This window comes from Pholcus phalangioides, unplaced genomic scaffold, assembly GCF_987345545.1.
Source record: "Pholcus phalangioides strain wild (caught in Gottingen) unplaced genomic scaffold, Ppha-v1.0 ptg000003l_1, whole genome shotgun sequence".
Lineage (NCBI taxonomy): Eukaryota > Metazoa > Arthropoda > Arachnida > Araneae > Pholcidae > Pholcus > Pholcus phalangioides.
Genome location: NW_028301596.1, coordinates 37978150 through 37996806, shown reverse-complemented (window position 1 = coordinate 37996806; position 18657 = coordinate 37978150). Strand labels below are relative to the sequence as shown.

At 33.4% G+C, this 18657-nt stretch overlaps 1 protein-coding gene across 2 annotated transcripts in view; it reads right to left on the bottom strand.

The window, feature by feature from the left end:
- Positions 1 to 18657, bottom strand: part of LOC149088500 (uncharacterized) — a 33715-nt gene that overhangs the window by 12311 nt on the left and 2747 nt on the right. Inside the window, exons 2-5 of one of the 2 annotated variants that reach the window (XM_089247859.1) lie at positions 18170 to 18257; positions 11461 to 11602; positions 10572 to 10682; positions 2539 to 2598 (exon numbers count right to left, since the gene is read on the bottom strand). In XM_089247859.1, coding sequence (XP_089103985.1) covers positions 2539 to 2598; positions 10572 to 10682; positions 11461 to 11602; positions 18170 to 18175 — 319 coding nt within the window. In that variant the 5' untranslated portion in view covers positions 18176 to 18257. The remainder of the gene's footprint in view (positions 1 to 2538; positions 2599 to 10571; positions 10683 to 11460; positions 11603 to 18169; positions 18258 to 18657) is intronic. The other variant, XM_089247851.1, reaches the window with a different exon arrangement.

The window sequence follows — 18657 nt, the reverse complement described above, 5'->3', positions numbered from 1 at the left end:
CCTTCAGCAGAAGCTTTTTTCGGAATTGTCTGAAGCAACGATGTCACTCTTGGTTGGATGTCTGGTATGTCTACAAAATGTAGGACTTTCATGACTCTCTTGAGCAGGGGGCACAAAAAGAAGTCTGCAGGGAGCCTTGCTAATCCCCAATTCATCAACTATCATTATTAAAGGCAGCCGCTATTCATCAGGAAGCATCTGTCATACTCATTCGTTTATTGGTTGCCTCAGGCAACTCTGCTTCAGCTTACTGTTTCTCATGCTAAGGGAGCAATTCTTCACGTCGCCCAAAGCATATGTGTGGGAGCACGTTTCTAACCCACGTTGTTCTTTAAATATTGGGACATTCACCAAACTATTTGAGCGCACCTCGTATATAACATATTATATATATAAAGTTTACAAAAAAAAAAAAAAAATTCCAATCAACTAACTTATACACTTAAAAATATGATATATTTGAATTTTGCATATGTTTTTTGTAATAAAACAAATGTTGTTGCTAGTCAAATTAACTTTGAAAATCACAATAAATTTATACTATTGTTCTGAATAATACATTTTCAACTCGCATTTTAAAACTATTAACAAAAAAAAAACAGCCCTTCATTAGAATTGCAGTCTGCAGATAATAGGAAGGACCTTTTCAAGAAACTTAACAAACAAAATTTCTATTATCTTTCAAGTTTGTTTGGTTAACTATTCTCGTTTGAAATATAGAACAATTATTTTAGGCTTTTGAGCAATATCAATGACCAAAACTATCTGTATTCATGTTACAAGATGAGGTATTCAAGACTCCAATGGTAATGCATAACTCATGTTTGATTTGACAACATGCACAACATGCAGAATTCTGCTCCCCCTCATATACCCACACATACATGCAGGTACAACACACAATGTCACATGTTTCATGAAATACAAATATGATTACAAAAGAATGCTAAAAGTTTACTCCAACTGATTTATGATTTCAGTTCAAATGCGATCAAGTATATACCGGAAGTTGTCGAAGGTAAAAGGACAAAATTTTTCATATCCAATCCTACAAAAACATAGAACTTTGAAGCAAATTACCTAAATGAGAGAAATTTGCACAAACTGTCCTCTTGATCACGAAACCGAATTTTCATTATCTCGCTCATCATTATTGATAAGGTAATAATAGCATAAGAACCCTAGAGTACAAACATTACTGTTTTTTTTCGTCTTCTGTTTCATATTTACACAACAACACAAATCAGACTGAATCAACAAAGTGTAACTTGATTATGAGTCATTCAGGTATAAACAAAAACATGAAAGAGAAGCTTTTGATTCACAAAACTTCACAAATTAAAAAAGAAAACCTTTGAAAGCATTTGGAAAAATATATAACAGTACCTTAATAAAAAAATAAGATTGAAGATATAATACCAGTCTACATTATCACACCTCACCTACTTTTAATAAATCTATGATGTTTATCATTATAAAGGACAATCAATGCAAGTCTTGCCTTACTTTTTGATGCGACTGTCTCATTCATAAATCAGCTATGGGACTAAACTAGCTTAAATTCTGAAAAGTTAGTTTGAGGAAAATACCTTATACTTTCATATCTCGAGAAATATACAAAACATATAAATTTTTTGGTGTCTATAGATACATGTGATTGTGACATATCCAACTAATACCTCAATGAAAAAATCTTTGAATTTGGCATACTAACCACACCACACCCTTTCATAACTACTTTCTGAGATATAACCTAAAATGGTTAACAGGATGTATATGAAAGTCAATTTTATCTAGAGATATTCTTCATTGAGCAAAATACAATGCCAATCCACTGGTGTAAATATGCTGCCAGATTTGGGCACCAGACCTGTGGCACACTGTCATAAAATAATTACTTTGTGCTTTATTTAAAGAAATGCATCACATGACCTCACTTTTATTGCAAATCATTGCCCTGTCCTGTAAACTAGCACCAAACCATGGACACTTTGCTGTAGAACCAAGCAGAAACTGTTTTATAAAGCTTGTCCCAAATTTAGTTTTTTTGTTTTTAACATACACTTTGCAAAGATTTTTTTTTAGCCTAATCTTAGTTCAAAACCCTTTATAATTACTGCTTAGTATCATCTCTGACCATTGTTTTCCAAATAGTTTGTCGATGGTAACACTCTTGATTGATTCACTATTTTTTTCATCTTTGAATTGCTATTTTTATCCCTCCCCATTCATGCTAATGCGCTGTTCCCTCCATTCTAATAAATATAAACAATGAAAAGGATATGTACCAGTACATTAAACAGAATAGTTTGTTACATTAATAACAGTAATAAAATAAAACAATTCATTTAAAGATATGCAAATATAGCGACATATCAAAATAGTCAAAAATTACACTTATGAATTTTAATGCAAGAATGAATTAAAACTTCATTAATAATAATAAACAAGAGTTGTAATTTTTTAACAATAGAAGAATCAGTATTACTGTGATAACAAGTGAAGAAAAAAACTGAACTAGAAATTGTGTGAACATACCAATGGCAATCATCGAAATGGGAATAACAATTGTAACACCAATCATTATTGAGCACCCAACTGGAAAATAAGAGAATCAATGAATACTTTATACAGAGTGACGTGTACTTGAAAATAGTGATAATATCTTATGAAAAGTCAAATACATTTTTCTATATTTGTTTAAAATATATTCACATTCAAAAATACTGATGCTCAAAAACACTATTCAAACTGCTTGTAACTTATTAAACACGCGGATGAAAGCTTCAGATAACACTATTCAAACTGCTATGTTTCTTAGCTTCTCTGCTACACAGCATTTACGTTTCTGAAAACATAATTTCACAGACGTGTGGGGCTTGCACTGATGGAGAGCCTATGTGTTTTTTGAAACAAAAAACAAAAACCTCTAACAAATGAGCTATGAATGCTATGTATGACATTTATATATCAGCTACATGAATCACATTTCAACTATTCAGAAGTGATTTGCATTTGGAAAACAATTTTTTAATCAAATATTTGTTAGAAAGTAAGAAAGAAAAAAAAAATTACATGAAAGTTAAATATTATAATGTAAAACGGATGGTAAAATGGATACCCAATGCAGCACTTACTTAAAGCTCACAAATACATCTTACCATTTCCTTTATTCCGTGGCAGATACACCAATGCAGTATTTATTACAAGAAATACTGCACATTAAAAATGTTTTAAATTAGTTTCAATTTGCAATAACAATTTTTTTTTTTTTTAAAAACTGTTTAAAAAAGTTCATTTTACATTACAAAGTGTTGACACATCAGAGCGTAGGCTACCAGGTGCAAAGTTAAAGTCTTGTAGACAAAATTACTCTGAATATCGTAGCCAAAAGATCTAGGTATAGATGCCAGTATGTTAAGTAAATGGGTAAGAAAATATGATGACTGGTACTAATATTTTGGGGATGTAAAAACAAAAATTTATGGAGACGATGGATGTTGTCTTTATACTTCAAGACAACTAAGTTTTCATGATACAAGTGTAACTCTCAGCAAAGTACCCACAATGTGTCAGGGTACAGATTTAAATCATGATTAAAATTACAATTTGAATCACTTCATTTTTAAAAAAATTATTGATTTAAATCACAAAATTTAAATCTTGTTTTTCTTTATATAACTTCAATTATATTGAAGTAAAAGTAACCTGGTATGGTATGCATGCTACAAATATGTAGTAAAGTTTGTGATTGAAATAAGTATAGAAGATCTTTGGAGAGAAGTATAATTGAATTTAATAATAAAACTTAATCCTTAGATACAGTGCAAAAAGATGCTCTATTTATAGATTTTGTGCATGGAAAAAATTGCGGAAAAAATATCAGGAGTTTCACTTAGCTAAATTGTACCAAGTATTTTCAATGTGTTGCAATGTGGCACTAGGGTTCTCCTGATTAAAAGACAGAGGAATAATTTTTGTATAAAGCCTTGAATTCTATGCCCTAATTGCTGATTCAAAATAATAATAGATGCTGTACCAACATAAATGCCATTGGGCTTTCGACTTTACTTTTCGTATTAAAATTTTGAGTTTGCTAGTTTTTTTTACCAAAACTCATTAAATCTAAAAATAAAAATGTGTAAACTATTAAGCAACATCATGCAAATTGGAAACATCCACAAATTGCATAAGAAATAATATTTTCAATAGAATTTCTTTTATTTAGTTGATGCTAAATGGCCCTTTAGTTGTGCATCCAGTGAATCGAGAAACCTGCACCATACTGAGTTGCAACCAGATATTCACTTTAATTTGTGTGTGTGTGTGTGTGTGTGTGGGGGGGGGGGGAGATTCTTATGAATAAAAACACTTTTTTCTCCAAGAAAAATTTTAATCCATGAAGTAAATTAGTTAATTGGGGCTCAACAACTTTTGATGTTACATAAACACAGATTTTTGTTCATATTTTTTTCTTGTAGTTTGTAATTTATTCATTAATGATGAATTAAATTTGAGCAATTGAGAGGAAAAAAGCAGTTAGGTGATATGAAAATATGCATTGTTAATGAATAACAAGATTTGGTTTAATTAATAAGCAGTCAGTGACTTTAAATAAAAAAAAAATCTGATTCAAATAAAAAAAAATCTGATTCAAATAAAAACAATCTGATTTTTTTATACCCTGTGATGTGTACTTTCTTATTAAGATATGTATCTGGATGGAAAAAACTATGAAAAAACTTCATCTTTAAAAAATCAAAGAAAGCAATGAAATGAATTCTATAGTTCAAAATGACGGTTATATTGGCAGTCATGACCTCATTATCTCACATTATATAACACAAATTGCATGAAAGGAAGAAAGCAGAAAAGTGGTGACAATGGTGGTGGAGTTTGCAGCAACACAAGTTAGCTTTTGAGTGCTGATTTTCATCTATTTACAGAAAAATAAGAACATTTTAACTGGAATATTATTTTAAAAAACTTTATTTAATTCTGAACACAGCACTGACTTCAATTCTATTTAACATTAATGCTACAAATGATTTATGTTTGTGCCCAGCATGCAGTGAAAACATTTAGCATGGTGATAAAAAAATTACATGTGGTAAATGTTCAGTCCCCATTCATTTTTCTGTCCAGGACTAAGTGAGAAAAACTCAGAAATTAGCGAAGAGCCTTACAACAACAAAGTGGATATGTATCAGATGTACAACAACACAGCAAAATGAAAAAAACAAACTTCTCATGCAGCCAAACCAAACTTTGAAAATCCAGACAGGACGAGTAAGTACATCATTTGACTGTTTCTCTAATCAAAAGAACGAAACCTTACAAGTACACAATTTAAACCAAAGTATGCATAGTGCTTTAAACAATATTTTCAGTTCTTTATCACCAGAATCAGCAAAACTGGTCAAATGCATTTCCTCAATGATCCCAAATTACATCCAATCTCCTGCTGACTCAGAATTTCTCAGCTCACTCTACGGAATTAAACGCACTGAAATTTGAAGTAGGACAGAACAGGTTTTCAATTTCTGAATACAAGAAAAATCAAATGAAAATAGAAACTGTAAAAGTCAAATTGAGATAAAAAATTCCAATATCTTAAAACTGACATCTCAGATCTCCAACAATATTCAAGACAAAACATGGAAATCCTTGGTCTTCCTGAGACTGGGGATGAAGACATGGGCAACTTAAAACTACAGTTGTTCAAAATTTGAATCTCTTGGAACTAGTGGGAGATGTTAGTGCCATGCATCATATTCCATCAAGGAAAGACAGGATAAAACCTATTATTATCCAGTTTAATTCTAAAAATAAACTAGACCTATGTCATAATGCAGCTCACCAAACAAAAATGTATGTATCTCAGATCTACGGTCATCTCAAAGCCGATTGCATTTATTTCAACGAACACCTAGCACCGTATAATAAACAGGTATTCTATCATGCTACAAAATTTAAAACAGATAACAATTACAAATTCTGTCGTATTGGAAAAGTATATTTAAGGGAATCAGAGAAATCCAGAGTATTCAAAATAACCCATGTCGTCAATCTTTACAACACCAGTCAGTAAGTTTATATCCATGTATATACTATCAGTAGCTCTCGAGATTGATTCCATGTTCCCTTCTAACAAATTTTGTATACATAAATAACAATCATACCATTTTTAAATAAGTGTTGAATCAAAATAGTGCATATGTTGCTGTTATGAAATTTATATATAGTTAACATTTGAAATTTTAATATAATTTTTGTAGCATGCCATATTTTATAAAGTTTTAAGTTTTTTGAATAGTTTTTTGATCTCCTCTGAGGTGTAGAACTGCTTAGTGTAAATGTACACTCATGTCCATAAATTGAGGATAACGCCAGCTCCGGCAAATAAAGGCTCAGAAACAAAACAAACGTTACTTATTCATAAAGCCCATTTATTAAACAAAAGCTAAACAACAAAAACGATGGTGTGTGTATGATACCATTCATAAAAAGTACGATTTTTGCTCCCTGGAGCAATTGTAAAAAACATCTCCTTTACAAAAACTTACTATTACATGGTTGGTATGATGGTTAATACATTGTATGTCTCCAATGCGATGAAATACAGTCCGTACAACGCCTAGGCATGCTGAGTATCAAATTATCGATCTGATCTTGGGGAAGATCACTCCACTCAGCAAGCAATGCTCTACAAAGTTCCGGTACAAGGTGGTTGACGGGCTGAAACTCGTCGGCCAAGCATGTCCCACACATGCTCTATCGGATTCAAGTCAGGTGAGAATGCTGGCCATTCCATATGGGTTATATCCTCAGATTCAAGGCATTCATTTACGATGTTTGCTCGGTGAGGACGGGCGTTGTCATATATAAACACAAATTCTGCACCGATGGCATCCCTAAACAAACGTACATGTTGATCCAGAATGATGTCCCGATAAATTTGGGCTTTTATGGTTCCGGTTTGAACATGCAGATCTGTTCTGAAACCCAGTATAATTCCACCCCAAACGAGCAATGCTGCACCACCGTAACGGTGTCGTTCAATGATGTTGTCTTGATGGTAACAGGTAACTGGCGTTCTCCATATGAAAGCCATACATGAATCAGACTAAAAGCTAAACCTGGACTCGTCAGAAAACATCACACAAGCCCACTGTGACGATGTCCACATTGCATGTTCTCTACTCCAGGCTAATCACTGCCGACAGTGAGTTGCCGTGAGTGGAACACATCTGACAGGCCTGCGAGCATATAGACCAATATCTCCCAAACCTCCGTACACGATTTCCCTTGAAACTGTGGTACCCGTGGCTGCAGATAGCTGACGAAACAGGTGGGATGATGTGCTCCGTCTGCTTCTTTTGGCAGTTACCGCAGAATACCGGTCTTCATTAGGCGTTTAACTCGAGGCGACCTGTACTGTAACGTCTACTGACATTTCCGTGATCTTGGAATCGTTGCCAAAGCCTAGAGATGACACTTTGTGCAATGCCAAGTTCCTCGGATACTTCCATCTGAGTACGCACACATTCCAGGAGGCTGATAATTCTACCACGTAAAAGACCATCCACATGCGTCCTCTGTGTCATAACTATTCGCTTACGGCACTGAGCGCCTTACAGAACTCTTGTGAACAATTTCACTTTGCCACCATTCCTTATATACCCCCCTCTTACACTCTTGTCATTGTGATGTACTATCGGCATCATCTGGTGGCTTCCTGAAATTTGCATATCATTCTTGCAGATGTGTGATAATTCTACAGGTGAAATTTTTACTTTATATTTCGATTTCCGTGTGATTCTGAATTATCCTTAATTTATGGACATGAGTGTATTTTTGTTATGGATCCTCATGTTTTTTTTCAATCCTTGACACCCAGACGGAATTTAACATATACCTATATGCTCAACTGCTATCAATAACTATAATAAAATTTGTTGTATTAGAGTATCACATTTAAATATTAGAAGTATTAGAGCCAAGTTTGACCAACTATTTGTTTTATTGAACAATTATTTTGATTTTATTGATATACAGAGTGGGCAAAAAGTTTGTAGAAACTTTAAAAATTCATAAAAACCGAAAAAATAACTGAAACGAAAAACAGTTTGCAGGGTTAGCATTGCTAGGTAATCGGAATTTATTTAGGACAGGGGAAAAAACGAAAAAATAGCTGATAGGTGGCGCTGATGTACATAAGTCAAAGAAAAGTGTATCGATACGGTCCATCCAAGTTATCGGAACTGAAAGATGAGATGCAATCTGTCGAGAGGTGTCATGTACACATCCGGACCTAATAGGAAAAAATAGCTAAGCAAAACTATTACACAGTCAAACATGTCAACTGAATGCTAGAAACTAATGAAAAATACTAGGATCCAACATCAAAAATCCTGCACTACCCACTGAAACAAATTTACCTTCTTGCTAATAACTTTTACTCTTTTTCATAAATATTGCACATCATACAGCAGTACAAAAAAGTAACTTTCTACAATTCATGTTCTAATGAAAACTGTTTTTCTTGCTCCAACAGATATTGGTGATAATTTAAAAAAATAATCACTTTCTCATAACATTCTATTATTCAATGTTTCATTTATATTTAATACTAGCTATAATACCCGGCGCTGCCTGGGTTTTCTTCAATAAGGCTTTTTTGGATCACGTGATATCTCCCTCTCTTTTTCTTGAGGGACATACAAACCTTGTCCAAGTTAACCAATATGGCGACCTGCGCGATTCATGAAATAAACAAATCTAGATTTACACAGAAACGTAGAAATGAATATATTTTTTTCTTTTTTTAAGGGGCGCTAGGAATTTCGACCCCCCCCCCCGAACTTCAAGTTATCCATCTGTCTGTTCCAGCTTCCAAAAATCCTTAGTTAAAGCTGTGGAATTTTTTCGATGCACTTTTTACGGGCTCATAACTAATTTTAAAATATCCTAACCCACATGAATTTATGCAAATAAATATCAAAAGAGACAATATGGAGACATTAATTTTCATACTTGAGAAGATATAAATGAAATCAATGATATTGCTCGAATATCCAACTCAAAAATATAGGTTTGGCTAATTACTTCGTATTTAATCTCCTGGGCTTCGTATATGTCTAAGCGAACTGAATATTTCAAAAATCGAGAATTCAATACAATTTTTAAAATTATTGATGGGGCGGAAAATCCCACTAATTTCCGCATTTCTACAGTAAAATCGACAATTTTAGCACTGATTTCTATGAGGATCACCCTTTTCCTGACTCTCAAAGCGATGCTGATGATGATTGTGACGTCTATTCAAAAAGCCTCATTACTGAGAGTATATTGAAAATGTGGCAAACCATTATAAAGGTATAAACTATTATACATATACTAACAGGATTAAAGAAGTGACAAACCGTTGTAAAGGCACATACACGTCTGAAACGCATTGCTAGGGAACCACGGTAACCAAAGTAAACGTTCGGAAAGTGATTGCTGAGGCCCAAAAACCATTGTTGCCGGACAGTTTTTTGCCGATTTGGGGCATTTGCCCATCTAAAATTGTAGATTTGTATAGAGAAAACACACGCACGCACGCACGCACGCACGCACGCACGCACACGCACACACACACACACACACACACACACACACAAAATCAATTTTATATATATAGATATGGTCTCTCAGTTTGGGGAAGAGAGTTACTAATATTAAGCTTATTACTTCTATCCAAAATAAAGCTATCAGATGCATCACTAATGATTATGTTACTCCCCTATTTGATCAATTTCATCAATTAAGAATTCTCCCAGTGTGTTACTTCTATTTTTATAAATCCTTATTCAATAAAAAAAAAAACCAATACTCCTTACCATTTAATATATCCCTTGCATCTGCTCGTCTAAATGCTATCTACTCACTGCCATTAGTTCATGAAAATATTCGTAAAAATCACTTCAACTTTCTGATTCTGAAATTCTATAATAATCCATCCAAAGAAATCACTAAAACTTATGCATTTACTCCCTTTAAAAAAATACCTAAAACTTTATCTGCTTGAACTCACTAGCATTGAATCACATTTCTAATTTCATCCTCTAACACATGCTTAATTTAATTGTATCTTTAAATCACTTTTCATAAATGTTGTACAAATTCATGTATTAGCTCCATATTTATCATGTATATCATTAACATGTTTTTTTTTTGTATTTGAGGCACATATTAAGTCTATATTAAGAGAGAATTCATGTTGACATTATTAATATTATGTAATTTTTATGGCACCTCCATCATTGCACATGTAATTATTCTTTATATTACAAATTTTCATTTTATTTTTTATTCATTCTATTTTTATTGTAACTACTATTTTTCTCTTTTGTACTTTTTGCACCATGTATCTGAAGAGATTACTGTACTGCATTTTACAAACCTATTTGTTGTAACCACCAGCACGGAACGTTGTCTCCTTCGTTGTAATTAATATTATATAATATGCATTTACAGAGATTGTAAAATGAAATTGAAAAATTGAAAGTGTTTGCCTAAATACTCACTAGTTCCTAAAAGAATTATGACAACTTTTCTCAAGAACTCGATAACATTTGACGAGTTTTTCCTTGCTTCTCGAACTTGTCCAAAAAGTGACTGGTAGGAAGGTGGTGGTGCTAAGAGTTAAAATGGAAGAATTTTTCTTTTAGAGTTTAGTGTATGAAAAAACATTTTCTGTGAGAAATTAGAAGATGCAGCAAATCATGGAAGTATTTCAAGTTAGTAGTGGAAATTTAAGATAGCCAAGAGAACAAAACAATGAAATAAACGTGTATAATTTATATATTGAAATCTTAATGTGAAAATAATCAACTAATATTCATAGAAGGCATTTATAGTCTTCATAGAAAGTAACTGGGATAAGAAAAAGTTATTTATCAATCTTTCTGCCTTGCTGGTATTTTAAATTCAAAAAAGGAAGAAAAAGTGATCGTATTTCTGAAATTACTCACACGTATGGAGGCAATATGTAATTTTTGTGAAATTTTTGATTCAAAAAATCCATGCATAATTGTTCAAAGTTGTTTCCCTTGTGTACTGTTACTTTCTCCCCCCAAGGGCTACAGTCTTTTTAATACCAAAATTGCCCACATTCGAGAAAAAAAATTCAACAAGTTACATTCTTGAGGGGAAGACATTGAGAAAGAGAGAATCTTGAAGAAAGACAGAAAAATTTCAATCTCCAAAGTGAAGAATAAGGGATGTGTGATGCGTGAATTAAAATTTTGAGCATTGTTTTCGATAATATTTCAAATATTTGATACATTACAGAATACCAGTGACATCAGTGGTTATTGATAAATTTCCTTATTTCTGAAAGAAAGTAGGAGCGAATCGAAAAAAATCTGAACATCATTAAAAAACTAATAAACTTAAACATTTAATTTGTCTTACCTTCAGGATTGATAACATCCTCATAAGCAGGAGGTGGGCCACTCTCAACACTCTGATTCAAAGGGACAGTCCCCGGTATTTCTGAGTAGCTTGGAGGATGAGCTGAGGGACTTGGTGTGAGCTGCTGTGATGATGGCTCCTCCTGAATTTGAAAATGTTCATTCAGGTTTTGCATGACGCATTACAACTTCTTTGCAAATTGAAAAAAAAAATACAAAATAACAGACACGAGTAAAAAAAGAGATTTTAATGTTATAGCCTAGTCACCATTTTTTCATATAGTAAAGCTATCAAAAAGGCCTAGTACCCTGTTTTTGGCCAAAACAGGGTACTAGCACAACCACAGATAATTCTCTTCTGTCTCTCCTCAGAATATATTAGATTCTTTTTTGGAGTCTTCTACAGTCCCGTCTGTGAACCCTCTTCGACGATGCACGGCAAATTATGAAGATGTATGATTTGTAAGCATGACACTCTTTCGAGACCACCTCAATGTAGTAAAATAAAAATTAATCCAGATTTATCAAAGGGTTTCTCATGGCAAAGGGTAGTGATCCATATTAGTTTATTTCTTCTTTCAACATTTTCCCCCAATGCTAGTAATTGACATCATCATAAGAAAATACCTGAATTGCACCACTGAACACTAAATTGGAAGATTTCGTTGCTAGCTACCAAAGCGAAAGCCTATACAGGACCTATCTTCAGGGAAAAGAACATGCTGATGAATTGAAGTAAAAGGAATCTCTTTCAAAAAGCCCCAAAGCAGAATGCAGGGCTCCCACTCAAAAATGAAAAAAGTAGGATGGGGTTAGTACCCACCTTAGACAGCATAATCATAGCATAATAAAAAAAATTACATTAAAAGAAATTCATAGCACTATTTCAGAATCCTATAAGATTGACTCAAGCCAAAGCAAAATGACAGAAATGATGGTAACAAAAACAATTTTTGGCCAAAACAGTACTAGTAACCGCAGATAATTCTTTTCTGTCTTTCCTCACAATATAGGCTATTACATTCTTTTTTTGAAGTCTTCCCCAGTCCAGTCTGTGGACAATGCACAGCAAATTATGAAGATGTAAGTTTTCAAAGCGTGATGTTCTGTCAAAAACACCATGCAAAATGTGTAAATTACAAGGCCCAATGTCAAGGTGAACTGGATGGTTTTACTGCATTGCCCATCCTTTTTAAAAGGGATTTGTTTACATTTTGCTGTTTAATGCCAGTGTAATCAGTTTTGACAAAAGAACAAACGTAACCAGACAAAAGAATTAATGTAACTTTAATTTCTAGCTCTTTGCTGAGCATTGTAAACATTATTTATGACTCTGCATGCCCTAAAAATACAGAGGATAATGCTATTGGGCAGCATTAGAATCACTAAACCTAGAATAGGCCTATGCATTTAACTGTCATGCAAACTGTTGTTTCCCCATACACAAAATGTGCACAATAATTTTGAATGATGATTGTTACTGTCCAAGATCATGAAGTAGTAAATACAAAATTATTTTTTCCATTTAGACAGAAGTTTTTAATGACTGCTCTACTTGTTGAACCCTGAAACTCAGCAAAAAAAAAAATTAATAAACCAAATGGGCCACGTGCCCCAAATAACCTGAAAAACAATATAATTCCTGCTTTGGCAGAACCATTGCAATCTACTACATTTGTATTATTTGGCAATATATTGATGTGTGTGTGATTCCCTCCTCAATTAAAACAATTGCACAAATTTGGTTGATAAAAAAAAGTACAAAAAAGTAAGGCAAAACTTAAAAAGTAGGACATTTTACTAAAAAAAGTAAGACAATTGGGAGCCCTAAGAATGTTTTCCATTGTTCTGCAATGAGCCCTTGGTTGAGACTGGAAATGTTCTGCAGTAAAAATTCTCATAATAGCGTTTTCTACACTTTTCTTAAAATTCTTCCAGATGCTTCAGCAGTAGTACTGGTTGTTCTGCGATGTACATCAGATTCCGGCATGGCCAACAGCGCCATCTTAAGGGCATCATGGGCCAAACAGGTCAAGTAATTTTTCTGAGGTCCTACCTTGCTCGGCCACAAATTTACATGTTTACCCATGTAATTAAATTTCAACCAGATCTAATTTCTGTAAGACCCCATTCTTCTCCTGAAGTGCTTGGGTTGGCCTATATGTTAAGATGGCACTGACTTCAAATTGAAATTTATTCAAACATATTTTTTTTAATAATTTTAATTAAAAAAAAATGTGATTGTCTTTTTGAAGGTGGCCCCTATAATCTCATCACAATATTATGCCGGCATACAAGCACATCACATACATAAACACACACACACAAGTTCACGTTAAATAATTTTCTCTGGAAGCAGTACAAGTTGAACTTTACTTGATAATCTATTTACACTTCAATTTACTATATATTCTATATATGTATATACTTTCTTTTCTTTAAACTATTATATAAACAATATCATATGTACTATCCCTAATTACTTTCTCTGCTGCCTCTCTTGGACTGACCTACTGCTCCACTATCCATGATTCTCTCTCCATCCCTCTTTATTATTATCCTCTCTCAGTATTCCATTAGCAACGCTCTCTGACAGTGACTCAGTAGTTTTTTGCTCCCCCTATGCCCTTTCTGAGTATGTTTTCCTCTGGCTGCAAGTCTAATGGTGGGTCCACTCTACCTGTGTTCAGGACCATTGGACTTCAATAAACGTAATGTTTATTTTATTTATTACTAGTATACGAACAGGTTGCTGTTTTGGTCATATGCAATTCTAGAGACATGACACAAGTCTGATTTGTTGGCCTAAGGTGAATCCTCAAAAGCTAGACTCATTGTTTGTCTCGTAATTTGTCATTTCACATGCATTACGCGGAAGATCAGCAAATTTCTCAAGTACAAACTAGAGCATGTGTAGTGTGGACTCAGTTTAACACTAGAAAGAGCGACATTTCGTTCTTCCTAGAAGGACTGATACCTATATTATGGTTCTTAAATCATGAAAAACAGCGTCCGATTCCGATCGCTAGTAGCCGAAATGATACCGGTCAAAATGACCAGAGATTGGTTTTCACTACGAAATATCAATTTTCGGAAGTTTTTTATGTTAAAATGTAGATGAATGTAGGTAAGCAATAGAATATAAAACTTAATTTATTTTAATCAAATTTAATTAATCAAAACTAATTTCATAATTAAATTCTATTTCTAACCTCTTCACTCTCCAGTGGCACACACACACATAATTTTACTTATTTTTTTTAATTGTTTTTAATGATTCTTTTTTTTTCAAGTAAAGACTTGAGGTCTGTACAAGGGTAATTGAAGTATATATAACCTAATTAAGTTAATTAATTATTTTAGTTCATTTTAATTTCTTTTTGAAGGCCATTCTGACATACAAAAAAACAAATCAATCGAAAAAAAAAAAGTTTAATGGTCAGTTTTGGCTCAGGTTAGAAGAGGATAATACCTGCCCAAAAATTCCAAGTTCCATAACTGATAAAAAAATGCTTTCAGTCCACTGTAAATTTTTAATGTAAAAAAAGGAAGAAAGATGCGGCATAAGGGGGAACAATGGTTTTAGTCACAGTGTGCAGGTGGAACAGATTTCTTAAAGCCTTCAAAATTCCCCATGAAATTTCTTTCCGATCTTTTATTATTGTACCTAAGAAGGTAGTATTATTCTACTTCAGTAATTTAGAGCAAGCGTTGAAGAAAAACAATCATTGCATGCTCAAATTTCTACTATTTTCAGATAAGCTTCAATGATTTGCATCACATTTTTGGCCATATTAGCATTTTTATTTTATAATTAGTCTATCATTAAAGATGCTTCCAAACAGCCAAGTGAGCATATCTATATTAGTATAAATTTGATGTTACGATTTGACAAAATATTTACTGCACATTTCTATAAAAGTGCCAACAATGTTACTGGTCAAATTTGCCAGTGATGGTCCTTATGGGTATAACTATAAATATCTTGATTGATTTTTCTTTTAAATTTATAATGGTTGGATAGCATACTATTTAAATATTTTGGGCAAGGTCGTGAAATTTCAACATTTTAAACAATCTGGTTCACCATGAAAATCGAGTGAGAAGATTGAAAATGGTCAAGATGACAGGTGGGGGTGTCCTTCTAGTGTTAAGACTTATAAAATGTTTTTCTAACCAATGCAGGGGGGATATTAATGATTTTTTCACCTTGACCGGTGCAATTTGGCCCACAGCAATGAATAACAGAAAAGCAAAAAAATAATAATTAAGAGCGATAGATCTCTCAGCACCTATCTTTCTTCTTCACAAATAGTCTCACATACTTGATGAGACAACCAAGACATGGGCAAGACCATCTCAACTAAGGGACCGTAATGCTTTAAATTGTTTTTTTTTTTTGGTTAAACTTGGGTGCTTTGATCAAGTGGTCATTTAAATTAACAGGGTTCTGGTGTAAATGATTTAAAACATATCAGGCATTATTATTAAAAACTGAAAGCCTAACTATCTACATGGTTGTGGTAAAGATGCAAAATTCTCCAGAATAATCTTTCGGAGAATATTCTCATCAAGGAGAATATTCTCTGGTAGGACTACTATTATAAATAACTTGAGAATATTCTTATAATTTCTTGATGAGAATATTCTTATAATTTCTTGATGAGAATATTCTTATAAGTTCTTGATGAGAATATTCTCCTGTTATTTATAATATAGTTAGGCTACACATATTATTTTTGAGAATATTCTCTGGAAGGACTACTTTCATAAATTACTGGGGAATATTCATATAGAAAATAATAAGAATTATTCTGAAGTTAGGCCTATTAATGAAAGTCCTCCCAGAGAATATTCTCGATGAGAATATTCTTCAGCTACCGAAATCTTTCCAGAGAGTATTATCAAGAAAATATGTAATAACATGTATTACAATAAATAATCTTGATAAATAACTTGAGAATAATAATTATTTTTGATTATATTCTCTAGTATAATTTATAATAGTAGTCCTTTGAGAGAATATTCTCAAGAATATTTTCTGTCCCCGTCTCTCTCCTTGTCAAGAAGATGGGAATATTGAAGTTTGTAGACCACAATATTAAAGTTTGAAATCAAAAAAATTAAACTAACAGGGCTGAATTGCAGAACTTTGTGCGAGTGAAAACAGCGCAGAAATGTGAGTGATACAGAATTTAAATGTATGTGAATTGAAGAAAACAACAGTTCTGTATCTTAGAATGAAGGTGATTGTATAGGCCTAAGAATAGCTTCCTTTATATCAATCAACTTTCGTTTAATTTCTTTTGTTTTGAACTTATTTCTGAGAATTTATCAAATTTTAAAATAATTTTTTAAGGTTTTGATGTAAAGATTTCTAAAATCTTTATAACCAAACTTTTAAAACCTCTCATCAGGACCTGGAGAATATTCTCGAACTAAAAGTTGTCATTGGGGGCTTTTATACCAAAAATTGTTTTGTTGTAAATGTTTCAGGCAATGAAAACTGATTTATATTTCATAATATAAACAAAATTAGTAAAAAAATTTAAATTATTTAAAAGAAAAATGAATATTCTTGATTATTCTTCAATGTTTACATCTAGGAGAATATATATATAATATATTCTCACCTCACATCTCTAGGTTATGGGAGGGAGGGAGGGGTTTAATAAATAATGAATATGCCTGACTAGTACTTTTCTTTTTAATTTTTCGGCCCAAGTACAAAACAATTGTGACCAAAGCTCTCTGTCATATAAGATTATGGAGGAGTGGTGCAAGTCTCTTTGATTTACGGATAATGTTTGGATCATTGAGAGTCCAGGTTAGTTCCAGGACTGAATGAATGAACGCCAGGGGCTCTGCCACCGGACTTATCCTGTTGCAGAAATCTCTTCCAGCCCAGCTTCGTGGCAGAGTCTGGAAGTGAGTGCATCTAACAGTCTGAGCGTGAAGGTAGTGTTGTGTCTGATATTTCAGTGTTGCCATCTATACTTCAAATTGTGAGTGAAATGTAATGATTGAATATTTGTAACGTTGTAGGCCTGTTGCTCTCTGTGGCAAGACTTTTTAACAGGGGGATCGGCTCGCATTTGCGCCTTGAAGTTAAGAACCCCAGAAAATAAACTTCAGCCGACCACAACTGTGGTGCCGGCGGGAGTTCCAGGACTGTCATTTGGGGGTGGTGGGAGTGGACAATTGCCCCCCCCCCCTTCTTTACAAAAAATGTAAAAAATACAACAGAAATGGGCAAACACGTGAAATCTAAAGCAACTTATCAATAATTGTGATAATGGTATATGTTATTACCTCCCCCCCCCCCGCCCCATAAAAAGATGACATGATGGATGACGGGCCTGGTTAGTTTACAACATACAGAAGCTCGGCAAATCACCTGAGGACAACATATATCATGCACCCTGTAACTTAAACACACTTTAAAAAAATAACATGCGCCTCAGATTAATTAGACCTACACCATAACTTTTACAATGGAGGTAATACAAGATGTGAAAAATGCGCAAGAATTCTCAAGAAGGGGTTCTCTTCCTTTTCCAGTACACCATTACCAATTTATTAAGATGCTGATTAGCTGTTAGCAAGTTACATGATTATCATAGGATTACCAATGAAGAAAGCCTCAAGTTATGGATGAATCTCAAATGACAGGAGAAAAAAGAGAAGCAAAATTCTCATTACAAAATTACCTCCATATCTCAGAGCTTCCCGAGAGGTATGAAATAAAACTGATCATCTATCAGCTTGAATAGTATCAGTCTCAGTGTCTTTGAAAATCTAGATGACGGAAACAAAACTTTCATTATGGTTCAAAATAAAATAACATTACATAATTAATCCTGGAATAAGTGCCACAGTGCTTAAAGTTGGGTGCAAAGTATGCGTGCTAAGGAATCTTGCTCATCAGGAGACACACCACATCTTTTATCATATGCCAACTCTGGCCATATCAACATAGGACAATTTACTACCAATCAAAAAACTCTCTCTAAAGAAAGTACTTCCAGAGCAGGGATGCACATATATCTCTGCAGGCCATATATATGTAGTATTTCTGCAGCTTGTGGGCCGGAGACTTGTATATATAAGGGGTGATCATATGACTCGTATTTCACAGCACATTCCCATAATTCTTGTTTTTTATACGAAATGTTGTATTTTTCCTTATTTTTGACGA